The following is a 12,546-nucleotide window of genomic DNA, read 5'->3' on the forward strand; positions in this document are numbered from 1 at the left end:
GTGACAACACACACAGGCCAACTGGAGAAACCCGGGGCCCTTCTGCCTGCCAGAATCACACACACCCTTCAATTCCCAGCTCAAAGGCTGCCTCCTCCATGAACTGTTCCCCGATTTTCCTTGCATCTCTTCCTTGGCTCTCTCATTGCTGTTTAATTTATGTGCCCTTCCTACAGTTCTTCTCTAATTCCACTCATGCTAATTAATTGTGAACATAGTTCATTTTTCCCTAATAGATTTTGAACTCCTGAGAGACAGACGCTATACTGAATTCATCTCTGTGGTTCCCCTCTCCCCTTTCATGGTTGGCCAGGGGTTTAGCTTTAAACATAGTAGGAGTACAACAAGCAACTGTTAAAATAGAATTTACCTTGGTCTCTTAAGAAACATAAAAGAATCTCTGCACAAAGGCCAGTCCCCACTCTTACCTTGCTTTGGCAAATCTTACAGAATATGGTACCCCTCTCCCTCCACCTGGATCGCCAGGGTCATTGCAGCTAGATCCAGCCAGCACAGAGATATAAGAAGGTAAAACCAGACTGACAAAGCCAATGGTTCCAAGTTTGGTTGGCTTAAATTAACATACACAAAAGCAATGGGTCACCGTTATGGTCCGTCCCCAAGGGAAACCAAGGGAGAATTTTGTGGGGTCAAGGAGGGTGAGAAGGAGATAAAGGAAGAAGAAAGAGAGTTTCCTGTAAAGAGCAAGGACACCAGGGGTAATGACTGAGACCCAGGTGGATTCCTTGTCATGACAAGGGAGATGAGACACCGCAGCATTCCTTTCCCGGCATGAGAAGCCCAGACACTCCCAAGGTGTGAGGTCATTATGGTCCCAGAGGGGTCCAGGGCCCTGCTCAGGCTTCAAGGTCAGCCAGGGACTGCGGTATCTGGGAGCTGAGTACAGGGAGGGAGTGGGGAAGAGGATTACTACAACCTTCAATTTGGGCCATAAGGTATGGGGGCAGCGGGAGAATCACTCCAGAAAGTGTTTATGGGGAAGGTTGTACTCTTCTTAGGAGGTGGAAGACGGCAACAGTCAATGATAGGGAAACAGGTCCAGTGTGGGCTGCTGACTGGTGGATCAGGTGAAGGAACCCACCCCCCACACATACACACACAACCCCATGTAACTCAAACTTTCTTATTGGCCGAAGACTTAAGGTCGGAATATACTTACCCTGGGTCAAGTTCAGGGAGGCAATAGTCACAGGAGTTGGGGAAAAAAAAAAAAAAAAATCCCAAGAATCAGATATCAGCCAACAGGGGGAGGAGAAGTCATTTCTACTAGAGATTTAAGATATTCTCCACCCCCACCTTCTCTCTCTCTCTCTCTCTCTCTCACACACACACACACACACACACACACACACACACAGCGAGAGAGAGAGGGTGGGGGTGGAGAATATCTTAAATCTCTAGTAGAAATGGCTTCTCCTCCCTCTGCTGGCTGAGGTCTGGTTCTTGGGATTCACATACACACACACACACACACACACACACACACACACAGATAGAGAGAGAGAGAGAGATCTATTATGAACCCGCTAAGCAAAAATCTAATTCCAGTTTAAGGATGAAAGGTTTCATCAAGAAAATCCTTCCTGAGGCAGTGGGGAGGATGTTATCTGTTCTCGATTTCCTATCCAACCACTCCTTTTGGGACTACAGAGAGGACTATGATAATTCCTCTCTCCAGGCCCAGGCAGGAAATCGGGGTTAACCAGGAGGCCCTGTGCACCTGCGCCCGGCTGTCCAGCCCTCAGACACTGCTTTGCCCAGACTCTCGTACTTCTCACTTGGCCACAGGTCACTCAGGACAGAGGCAGAGGGCAGGCCCCACCTGGTCCCAGCTCCAGCACCTCCTTGCTTCTCAGAGGCCTTGGGGGCAGAGGCTGCCTGAGCTCCCTCCCAAGGGGACCCCCACCTCCCTGAGCCCGGCAAACATGTCTCCATCACTGCCATGCCAGGGCTCACCCAACACACACAGAGGATTCACACTAGGTGGGGAGGGCTGTGAACCTTGTGACTGTGAGAATGCCCTCCAACCCTTGTGGCCCCAAACAGTACCTGCCAAGGCCTTTATCCGGGACCTCTCAAAGAGCCTGGCTGAGCTGTTGTCATTATCCAGCTCGTCGTCTGGGGCATCCCAGCGGGCATTGATCCTGCTGTAAGGTGGCTGGTTGCCCACATTTTCAAACTCTGTGGCCGATGTCATGGCAGCAGGCTCTTAGCAGCTCCGCCTGCCTCAGTCTTCATGGAAGGATCCCTGGGGGACAGCAACACAGTCAGAGGGTTATCTCTCTACCCCCTTGGACTTTTTCTCAGGGGAAACTTATTCGGAGAATCCAACGTGAGTAGATCCTGACAGGAGCAGAACGCCGTGTCATCTGCCTGGGCGTGCTTCCTACCAGGGTCTCTGGGTCGTTTGTTATAAAATATTGCAGCAGCAGCAGCAGCAACAGTACCGGCAGCAGTGGCAGGGATGGAGAGCTGCATGTAGCAAGGGTCAGGACGGCCAGCAGGTGGAGACGTCAGTCGCAGCCAGCTGCTTCCTCCAGACCAGCCGCCCCGCCGCGGGGAGCACCCCGGGAGAGAGGAAGCTCTCCTGGGAGCCAGAGGCAGCAGGGCACAAGCTGGGGAAAGCAACCTTCACCCTGAGGACTGGGCCAGGACCTAACCTGGTGGGGGAGATGGGGACAGGCCAGGGGAAGGGAGAGGCTGGAAACAGGCTGAGTCTGACCCATATGGGAACCATGGGGAGAGATGGATGAGAGAGTTAAGCCACCACTGACGCCACCAGCCCGAGGCAGCTGCACTGGGGGGACTTCGCTCCTCCCGGAGGCTTTCTGAGAGCCCTCTAAGTTCCTTCCCAGCAGTTGGTATTCAGAAAGCTGATCTCGCATTTTAGGGCTTCTTTGGAGCATGACCAGGTGCTCAGATGAGGACTCCTGTTGAATTCCAGGACAGACTGAGCAACCCAGAGGAGCCTGCTGTCCCATCAAGCACGTGGCAGTCGGGGCATCCCATGGACAATGGAACCGTGCATTGTGAGTCCATGTGATGAACCAGCGCATCAGGAGCACTGGGTCCTCCCTCACCTGTCATCAATCATTCCTACTCACTCATTCATTCATTTACAGTTAATTCAAATATGTACCAAGCTACAACTAGGTGGCAGGCACTGTACTAGGCAGGGGCAAGTAAGACAGGAAAGTCATGTCCTCACAGAGCTTGGAATCTGGTGGCAGAGACACACAATTAAACAAGCAACTACAAGAAGGTGTGATGTGTGTCATGGCTGGCTTAGGTGGGGACTCGGCGGGGACTGGTATCAGGGAGGGGAAGTTGAAGCTTATTCCTAAAGGAAGCTTGGAGGTACCCATGAAGGGACAGGTGGGAAAGGACAAGAGTCCAAGCAAAGGGAATAAAGAGCAGGTGTAAAGTCCTGAAGGTAAGAAAGAACACAGCAAGCTTTGAGAACTTTAAGAAGTAACGGGAAGGCAGGGGTGGAGTCAGGGGAGAAGAGTGAGGAGGGGGACAGGGGAGCCAGGCTTGGTCTTCAATGCCCTGGACCCTAGGAAAACTATTAGCTTTCTTCATCTGTACCTAACATTTGGTCCTCTTTCTAGGGATCTTAAGGGACTCCAAGATCAAGTCTGTAAGAGAATAGGGGACCCAGAGCCTTCACAACCAAGAGAGCAAAGCGGGAGGCAGGGAGGCTGTGAGGCAGATCTGTGATGGGGGTTGACAGCCAGTGAGCTGTGAGGGAGACCACTCCCTCTGTGGGTGTGTGCACCCACGGCACACACACAGGCTCATATCTGACACACTGACACACACCAGCACACACATGCACATCCACCAGGCACACGATTGCGGAGGCACTGAAGCACATTCACCAGCCCAAGTGTGAGATGGCAGCAGGGCTACAGCCTTATTTTTCAGATACAGACTCACTTCAGACTGCATTTTCCCCAACCTGATGAATCCATCCCACCACATCCTTGTGAGGTAAGATAGGAGCCAGGATTACCCACCCTAATTGCCTTGGAAGAAAAACCAAGGCCTGCTGCAGGAGGAGGCCTCCCCAGGGTCATCCGGTGGAATGACTGCGGCTGGGACCAAAGGCCAAACTGGAGCGCAGTTTATCCCCCTCGACCAGACGGGTTTCAGGAGGGCAGGTGGGGAAAGGACTGGAGCGCAGTTTATCCCCCTCGACCAGACGGGTTTCAGGAGGGCAGGTGGGGAAAGGACTGGAGCGCAGTTTATCCCCCTTGATCAGACAGGTTTCAGGAGGGCAGCTGGGGAAAGGACTGGAGCACAGTTTGTTCTCCTCAATCAGAAGGGTTTCAGGAGGGCAGGTGGGGAAAGGACACGGTGCATGGGGACAGAGGGCATTTCCCAGCCAGGGCTTAGCAAAAGTGTTTGCCACTCAAGAGAAGGGAAGGTGCAAGGTGGGAAAACCAGTCATCATCCCGAACACAGGATGCCCCATGATGCCAGACCTGTGCCCAAGACCACCCTTGTCCCTTTGAACAGCCTGTCCTCTTCTGCAGATGGACTTGCTGCTTCCAGGACTGAGATTTCGCACCCAACTGGCTGGGCAACGATAGCCGGGAAAGATACCCCCCACCCCCGGCCCCACACCTTTCTCTATTTCCCTTAAGGGAAACTACCACTGACTTGGTCTCTGAGCCAGAGAGGGACTGACAGGCTGACCACCTCCTGCAGGGCCACAAGCCTGTCCAGCAGCCCCTGAGAAGGGCTGAGCTGCCAGACGCAGGAGGTGAGGTGAGATCAGACCCTGAGTGCAGGAAGTAACCGGACCCTGGCTCTCCTGATTCGTCCTGGGCTATTTTTAAGAGTGGCTGAGAGAGGCCTGGGCCGTGGGGCTGGAGAGTGAGATTACCTTTGCCATGGCTCCGTAAATAAGTCTGCCCCAGAAAGATGAGCCTGAGCAGGCCGACCAGCAGGCCCAGCGTTCAAGACAAGATTGATGGCCCCGGGTGCAGAAGAGCAGCGGCTCGACAGCAATTCATCCTGCTTAAAAACGCCATCCCTCCTGTGGCCATGGCTCAGAGAAGGCAGCAGCCGGGCAGCAGCTCTGCCAGGAATGGGAAGAGATGTATATGTGTGTCTAAATATACAGCTGGAGGGTTTTTGTTTTTGTTTTTGTTTTGGAAAGAGTCAGGTCTCTGAAAACAAACACCAAGGAAAGATGATTCAGAAATGAAAGTGAGGCCCCTTTCCTTGTGCCCCTCTTCCCCTGCCATGCCCACCCCAGGCCCTGCCCAGATGGCATTCCATCAGAGTCAAGGGGGTCATGGGATGGGCCAGTGCATGCAGGAAGGGAAGCTCTTGGAGAATCAGGTGTAAGAGGCAGGAAGGAAATAAATAAGAGAACAGGAAAGCTACAGATAGTTAACAAAAAGCAAACATGAAGATATGCCTGTCCAAAACCAGATTTAACCCATTCTCGGCGTCACCATGTCTCTTTCCATACTGTTACAACGGCCCTTCAAAGGCCTGGCTATAAAGAGATGACCATGACTGAAAAAAACAGCATATGTTGGGGCTCATGGTGGGGACACCTAATCGAATGGGGAGTCATGGAAATGACATTTAAGTTGCTACCTGGGAGGAACTTAGAGATGAGATGATCTGGTCTCATTTTCAAAGATATAAGTCATCTGCACATCTAGAGTGGCCTTCCATGAGTCATGGAGGACCGCAAATACATGGCTAAAATTAGATCTTAAATTGCACTTCAGGCCCATCAGTAAACCCAGGAAAAAAGGCATAAGTACTTCCTTGTCCATTAATTCCCTGGCTTACCCACAAGTCCCCCAAAATTCCTTTTCTGAACCCACCTGACCCTCGTCAAAGTGTAGGTGGGTCTTCTCTGGTCTCCGTGACTCTGTGCCCAGAGAGGTCCACCTGCCCCATCCATCCATCCACCTGCCCGTCTAGCAGCTCTAAATGCACAGTCCAGAGTCATCCTTACCTGCCTTCTGCCACCGCCCACCCCAGGCTATATTTTGAGTAGGATGGGACCTGAGAAGGCTTGCCCACAGCTCAGCACTGAAAACCTCATGCGATCACACAGAGGACTCAGCTCACAGAAGGAACATGTACTTATTAATGCATTTCACAATACCACTGATGCAACCCACAGCTCCAACCTTCACATCCGCCTTTGAGGTCGGATGCTAGGCTCGGAGCCTCAACCTCATGTGCTATGTCCAGTTACTCCCTGGGTTGGTTAAGAACTGAGAAAGCAGTGGTAGCAGCTCCTCTCCCAGCCTGCAGGGTGCTGACGGAGCCCAAGCTAGGACCCATGTCAGCCCTCGCCGAAGCCCCGAGCGGAAGAGGCAGCTGTTCTCTTTTCTCCATCCTCTAGTCCCCCAACAAAGTAAACAGCATCCTCTCCTCTTCCCTGGGTCATACAAAAGTGAGAAGCAACAAAGCACAAAGATCTACTTCCGAAGTGGGAAACCAGGGGAATACAGGGCAACGCAAGGCTGAGGAGCAGGCTGTTGCAATAGCAAGGACACTGTCTTTCTTAAACAGTATTGCTCCTTCCACGGTATTGTTATCTTCTCTCTAGCTGTAAGGTTTGACCCCCTCACCTGTTTTCTAGTTTGTCCTGCCCCTTTATGCTACCTCAAACCTGCTTTTAACAATTTGGTATTGTGGCAACCCGGTCAGGAGATTAAATCCTGAAGTTTCTCTGGTAATTTTTCTGTCAATCCATCACCAAAAAAGGAACATCCTTCCTCTCCCTCTGATCATAATTGCATTGCATATTCACAGGTACCTTAAAGAATAGTCAAATACACAAAAACACACGTGCACACACTCACTAGAATGAGAAGCAATAAGACATGCAGTGCAGAATACTTACTCTAAATCTATCTGCAGCCCTAACCTCCTCCCTACTCTCAAGCTCTAGTCTGGCACCTCCATCTGCCTACCAGACATTTCCACCTAGAAATTACAGCTCAGTCTCTATATGGCTAAGACTGAGCATGGGGCTACCAGGACAGCAGAACCAGGGAGTTTCAGTACCATGGGGTAACGATGTGGCCCAGATAAGCATGCCACCTATGGGTGACCTTTCCAGTCGATGGACACCACCAGCAGTTCCTGGACAAGCCACTTCCCCTCCCCAGAGCACATTCTGCTTTTTCACACTGCAGCTCCCATCCCAACCAAGTCTGGCTATTAGTGCATCACTGATGGACTATGGTTTGGGGTGCTTAAAGTCCCAAGATTACTACCCATGGTTGCTACTTAGGGATCTCCATGCATCTGCAATATCCTGGTCATTCTGGTCGACTGCTGTTTGGTGAGGCCTTTACCAGACACTTCTACTCCAGTTTCTGTCACCCGGCAGGGGCTTTACATGCCGCAACTTGCCCACTCTCATCATGGAAAAATCTCCTACCAAGAACTGGCTCCAGTTATGCTGCAGCTGCTGGAATAGGGGTGGGGGTGGATGGGATCATAGCTCCAATAGTTCTTACAGGATTTGGTTGGGGAACAGGTGCTACTCAGCTCTGATGTAGGGACTGGCCCATCAGCCTTCTATCATAACAACAGTATCTATCAGCACTTCACATCCTGCACAGAGGCAAATGTCCACTGGGAACCATTAAAGGAGAGGGGAGAGATGATACTCATATACATATCAGGTTGGTATAAAAGTAATTGTGGGTTTTGCCATTACTTTTAATGGTAAAAACCACAATTACTTTTGTAGCAACCTAATAGTTTTCAAATATTATCCTCTATTGGGATTCTTGGGCTTAATATCTACATTTACAGAAACTTGTGACCCAGTCCTACCTCCTCTTATCTCTCTCAACTCACTTCTTTCAAGATAGCCACTGGCCTCTCTCAGAATAAGTAACATTTTATGGCAGTTGAGTTGAAAAGCTGGATGCCCAATTTCCCTTCTTCCATGAGGACTTTTGTAGAATATCTATAGTAACTTCTCACTTCTTTGATGAAAACTGCAGGAGGTAGGTAGAGGTCTCAACATTGTAGTGAGGTCTCAACATTGAAAACAGTCAAGAATAGACTGGAATAATTTATTTGACATCATCATTGAAGTGATATTTATAATGTAATAACTGATTCAGAAAAGATTTTAAAAACCCATCAGATAATGGGTTGATGGGTGAACTTTACAATGGAGGGATCAAGTTTTCAACAACTGAACTCACTGATCAATCTTAGTATCACCAAGAACAGGACAATTAGACACATGTGTCTCCTGACATGGTGCAACATGAAGGACATCATGACCTATGACGTTCTTGCCAAAAAAGTTGAACCTGATTAATAATTAAGCTTTAGAGCTAATTTCCCATTTATAGGAATTACAGGAAATCAAGATAAATAACAACTTGAGGAAGCAAAGAAACAAACCCAGAATGTAGGGCATTCTGCAGACAACTGACTCAGCTTCTTCAACAAGTTAGAGGCTTTAAAACAGACAAAAAAGAGGCAGGGAGTGAGGACTGCTGTAAATCAAAAGAGACTCAGGAAATGTAATAATTAAATATAATGCACCTTGTTTGGATCTTGAATTTAAAAAACCACATTTTTTAGGCAATCAGGGGTATCTGAATTACAGACTCAATATTGATTGGTACCTAGGAATTAGTCAATTGTGTTAGATGTGATCATGGCATTATGGTTATGTAAGAAAATGAATTTTTGTTTTGCAATGCTCAAAAAGGTAGTGGGGGGCATGACATGATGTCTGGGATTTGCTTAAATGTGCTTCAGCAAAATAAGAAGCAGCTTATTGACTTGGAGTGATCTACTTATGGGGGTTCTTGATTCTATTCTACTTTTATACATGCTTGAAATTTTGTATAATAAAAACTTTGATAAAATTGGCAATTAATAATAAATTAAACTTGTAAAATACAGTCATATGCCTTAGGCACAACTGGAACCTAGAATAAAAGTCAACCCCTTCCCATGGTCCTAAGGCCCTTCCCATTTTCTCCAAGATCATCTCCCCACACCCCCTATAGGTAACCTGCCAGCCTTCTTTCAGTTCTTCAAACTTGAAATGTCCTCCCCAGCTCAGGGGTCTTGTGCATGCCATGCCCTCTGCCCCAGACACTTCCTGGAGCATCTCTGCATGTCTGGCTCCTTCTCATTCCTCAGGTCTCTTCTCAGATGTCGCTTCCTTGTGGAAGTCCTCCCTGGTCACCCTCTCTAAGGTAGCTCCCCGCTCTGTTAGCCTCAGTCTTTTTGACACTCTGCTTAACTCTATAGAACTTATCATAATTGTAATTATTCATGTATCTGTCTGTTTCCTCTTTTTTTTTTCTTTTCCTCTCAGTGCCTAGACCACAGGCTCCTTATAGGCATCAGCCATGTCTGCCTTTTTCATTATTGTACTCCAGTGCCTAGTACTGGGCCTGGGACTTAGTAGGTACTCAATAAATATTATCCTGTTCCGACAGACCTGATCTCAAACTCTGGAGTCTTATTATTATTATTATTATTTTATTTTATTTTTTGAGATGGAATTTCACTCTTGTTGCTCATGCTGGAGTGCAGTGGCACGATCTTGGCTCACTGCAACCTCTGCCTTCTGGAGCCTTTTTAAAGCCCTCTATCCCACCATATTCCCTGACCCACGCACTCAGTTATCCCATGTACATGTATTGAGTGTTTATTCAATATTTATTCATCACCAAGGTCAGTCATTAAGCCTCTGAAAGGGTTTTTGTTCGTCATTTCTTTATGTTTTAAAGCTCTACTTCACTCAGGCCCTCATCTCTTCCCACTTGGTCCATCTCTGTCCGTGCTCAGCCCCTTCACAGTCCCTCCTGCACGGCCCCTCATGCTGACACACCCCTACCCTGTAAGCTTTCAGCAGTACAGTCTAATTCTAAGCCCTGCACCATTTGGTGCTGAGCTCACACTCTCTTTTATGTGAACTCTGCTCTAGTCAGGAGGGTTCACATGGCCCCTGTCCCCACCATGGTGTCATGTGCCTTGACAACTTTATTTATGTCACATCCCATACCCTGATATTTTAGCTACCTCTCCCATCCCCTTAAAATTTAAAACAAATACAATTTTCAAATATTTAGAAACACATGTATAACATGTTCTCAGAATCTGAGTGAGGTTGCCTTTTCCCTCCTATCCAACCCCATAGATCCCCCACTGCTTCTTTTCCCCCTCAAGTGGAGGGGGCAGGCAAGATGGGCTCAGGGAAAGCTGGTGGTGACCCATGCACCAACTCCCCCTCCTCAGTCTCACTTCCTCTCCACCAACCTCACTGCCACTTCCTCCCCACCAACCTCACTGCCACTGCCAAGGGAGGTCAGATCTTTGCATTCCTTCCTGCTGCCCATTCCTCAAATCCTGGGAGAAACATTAATCTCTAGCTTTTTCTCTTTTCCGCCTTCACTTTAACATGCACAAGTCTTTCCTATCTTCAGCAAAACTCCTTCTTACCATCTTCTCTCTCCTTTCTTTCAGAGCCAAAATTATTGACAAAGTTGCCAAGGACATGAACGGGTAATTCATAGAAGTGAAAACCTAAAAAGCTAAAACCCTAAGAAGAGATACTCAAGCCCATGAGTAACCTGAGAAATGCAGATTAAAACAAGGAGACCCCACAGGCAAACATTAGCAAGCTGGGTCATGCTGAATATAGATGCTGATGTGGAAAGGGGCTGCCTTGTGCACTGCTGGTGGGAGAGTGGACTGGCCCAGCCATTCTGGCGGGCTGTCTGCCAGGACTCAGGCAGGCTAATGTGGCTCTGCTCACACGGGCCTAGAAGGGGACATATGCAAGAATGTTTACTGAGGCATTGATTGTGGTGGCGGGGAGGTGGAAATAACCTGTGCGTCCACCACTGGGGCAGGGACAGGTAAAATGCAGTGAATGAACACGTGGAGGGCACATGGCAATGCTGGAGGATCATAGAAACAGTGCTGAACAAAATACACAGGAAAGAGAATGAGATCTATAACATCATTTACATAATTTAAAAATATATGCATATAAGCCAATACCCATACAAGGACATATGCAAATTAAAGGAAAACTCTTAAACACATAAAAATGGTTGTTTTTAGGTGGAGTGAAGGGAATAGAAAAGGAAAATGGAAATAAAAGGAAATCAATCCATCAACCAACCACAGAGAAGGGCCTTGGCTGGAAAATGATGATGAACTGAGAAGTATGATGACCTCAGCCCTCCTCTCCAGAGATAAACATAGATACAGTGTACTTATCTATATTCATGGTAGCTTCTAGCTTCTTCATCCCATCCTCAAGTCACTCAACTCACTGAAATCTGGCTTCCGCCCTCACTCCATGAAGCTATTCTTGCCAAAAGTCACTGATACCTCCCTTCCTTGTTACTTAAAGCAGGAGATGCTTTTCAGGTCTTATCTTACTTAGCATCATTAGGCTCTGTTGGCCATTCCAAAATTTTCTGAAATCATTTCCTTTGTCTTCCAAGACACGCTCCTTGTTCCCTTCTTAACTTTGTGGCCCTTCCTCCTTTGCCTGCTCTGTGGGCTACTCTTCCTTGGCCTGTCTCTTAAATAGTGATGCTCCCAAGTTATCTCCTGGGCCCCTCCACTTCTTCCTCTGTCTACACACTGTTCCTAGGCTATTTTCTTCACTCCCATGACTTGAATTACCATCTTATGCTAATGACTTTCAAATCTTCTGAACCCATCGTGTCCAATTGCCTTCAGAACATCCACCTAAGAAGGCCCACAAGCCCCTCATGTTCACCCTAACCCCCAGTGGAATCTATCCTCATCCTTTTCCCATTTTTCCTGCCATGCTTCCTATCTGTCAACATCCCAGCGGCCCAAACCAAAACCTCAGATCATGCTCCATGCCCTTCTTCCCTCTCATCATACCAGCCCCTTTGCTATCTCTCCAATCTCTGTTCTTCTCTATCTCCACCGCTCCCCACACTTCTGGCCACTGCCTTCTCAAGTCTAGTGGTTTCTGCTGGTCTTTGTATCTATATTTGCTCTTTGGCCTACTAAACTAGCCCATTTTCTACACTGAGGCCAGAAAGGCCATCCTAGAATACAAAGACGACATCACTTATGTACTTTAACAGCTCTTCTCTATCTCAGAAGGAAGTTTAAAACCCATAATAAATCACAGACAAAGCCCTTTGTGATCTAGTCCCTCCCTGATTACTATTTCCATCCAATACTTCCCCCCAACTTCTCTAATACTACATCTAGCCATAGGAACTCCATTCAGGTCCCCGGCTCTCTCTGGACATGTTCTTTGCACATGCTGTTTCCTAAGCCCGAAAAATCCTCGCTCCTTTACAGAATAACTTCTTCTCTGTCAGAACTCAGCCCAACCTCATTTCCTTCAAGAAACCTCCCACCTCTGCTGGGCACGGTGGCTCATGCCCATAATCCGAGCACTTTGGGAGTCCGAAGCGGGTGGATCACCTGAGGTTGGCAGTTCGAGACCAGGCTGGCCAACATGGTGAAACAGAGGCTCTACTAAAAATA

The 12,546-nt window shown here is 48.2% G+C and overlaps 1 protein-coding gene across 4 annotated transcripts in view; it reads right to left on the bottom strand.

The window, feature by feature from the left end:
• The window catches only part of SPTB (spectrin beta, erythrocytic), a 137,101-nt gene that overhangs the window by 77,591 nt on the left and 46,964 nt on the right, over window positions 1–12,546 (bottom strand). For all 4 annotated transcript variants that reach the window (XM_055097703.2, XM_034937698.3, XM_063596086.1 and 1 more), the window contains exon 2: window positions 2,071–2,269. In XM_055097703.2, the coding sequence (XP_054953678.1) occupies window positions 2,071–2,218 (148 nt within the window). In that variant the 5' untranslated portion in view covers window positions 2,219–2,269. The remainder of the gene's footprint in view (window positions 1–2,070; window positions 2,270–12,546) is intronic.

The sequence above is a fragment of the Pan paniscus genome, chromosome 15, assembly GCF_029289425.2.
Source record: "Pan paniscus chromosome 15, NHGRI_mPanPan1-v2.0_pri, whole genome shotgun sequence".
Lineage (NCBI taxonomy): Eukaryota > Metazoa > Chordata > Mammalia > Primates > Hominidae > Pan > Pan paniscus.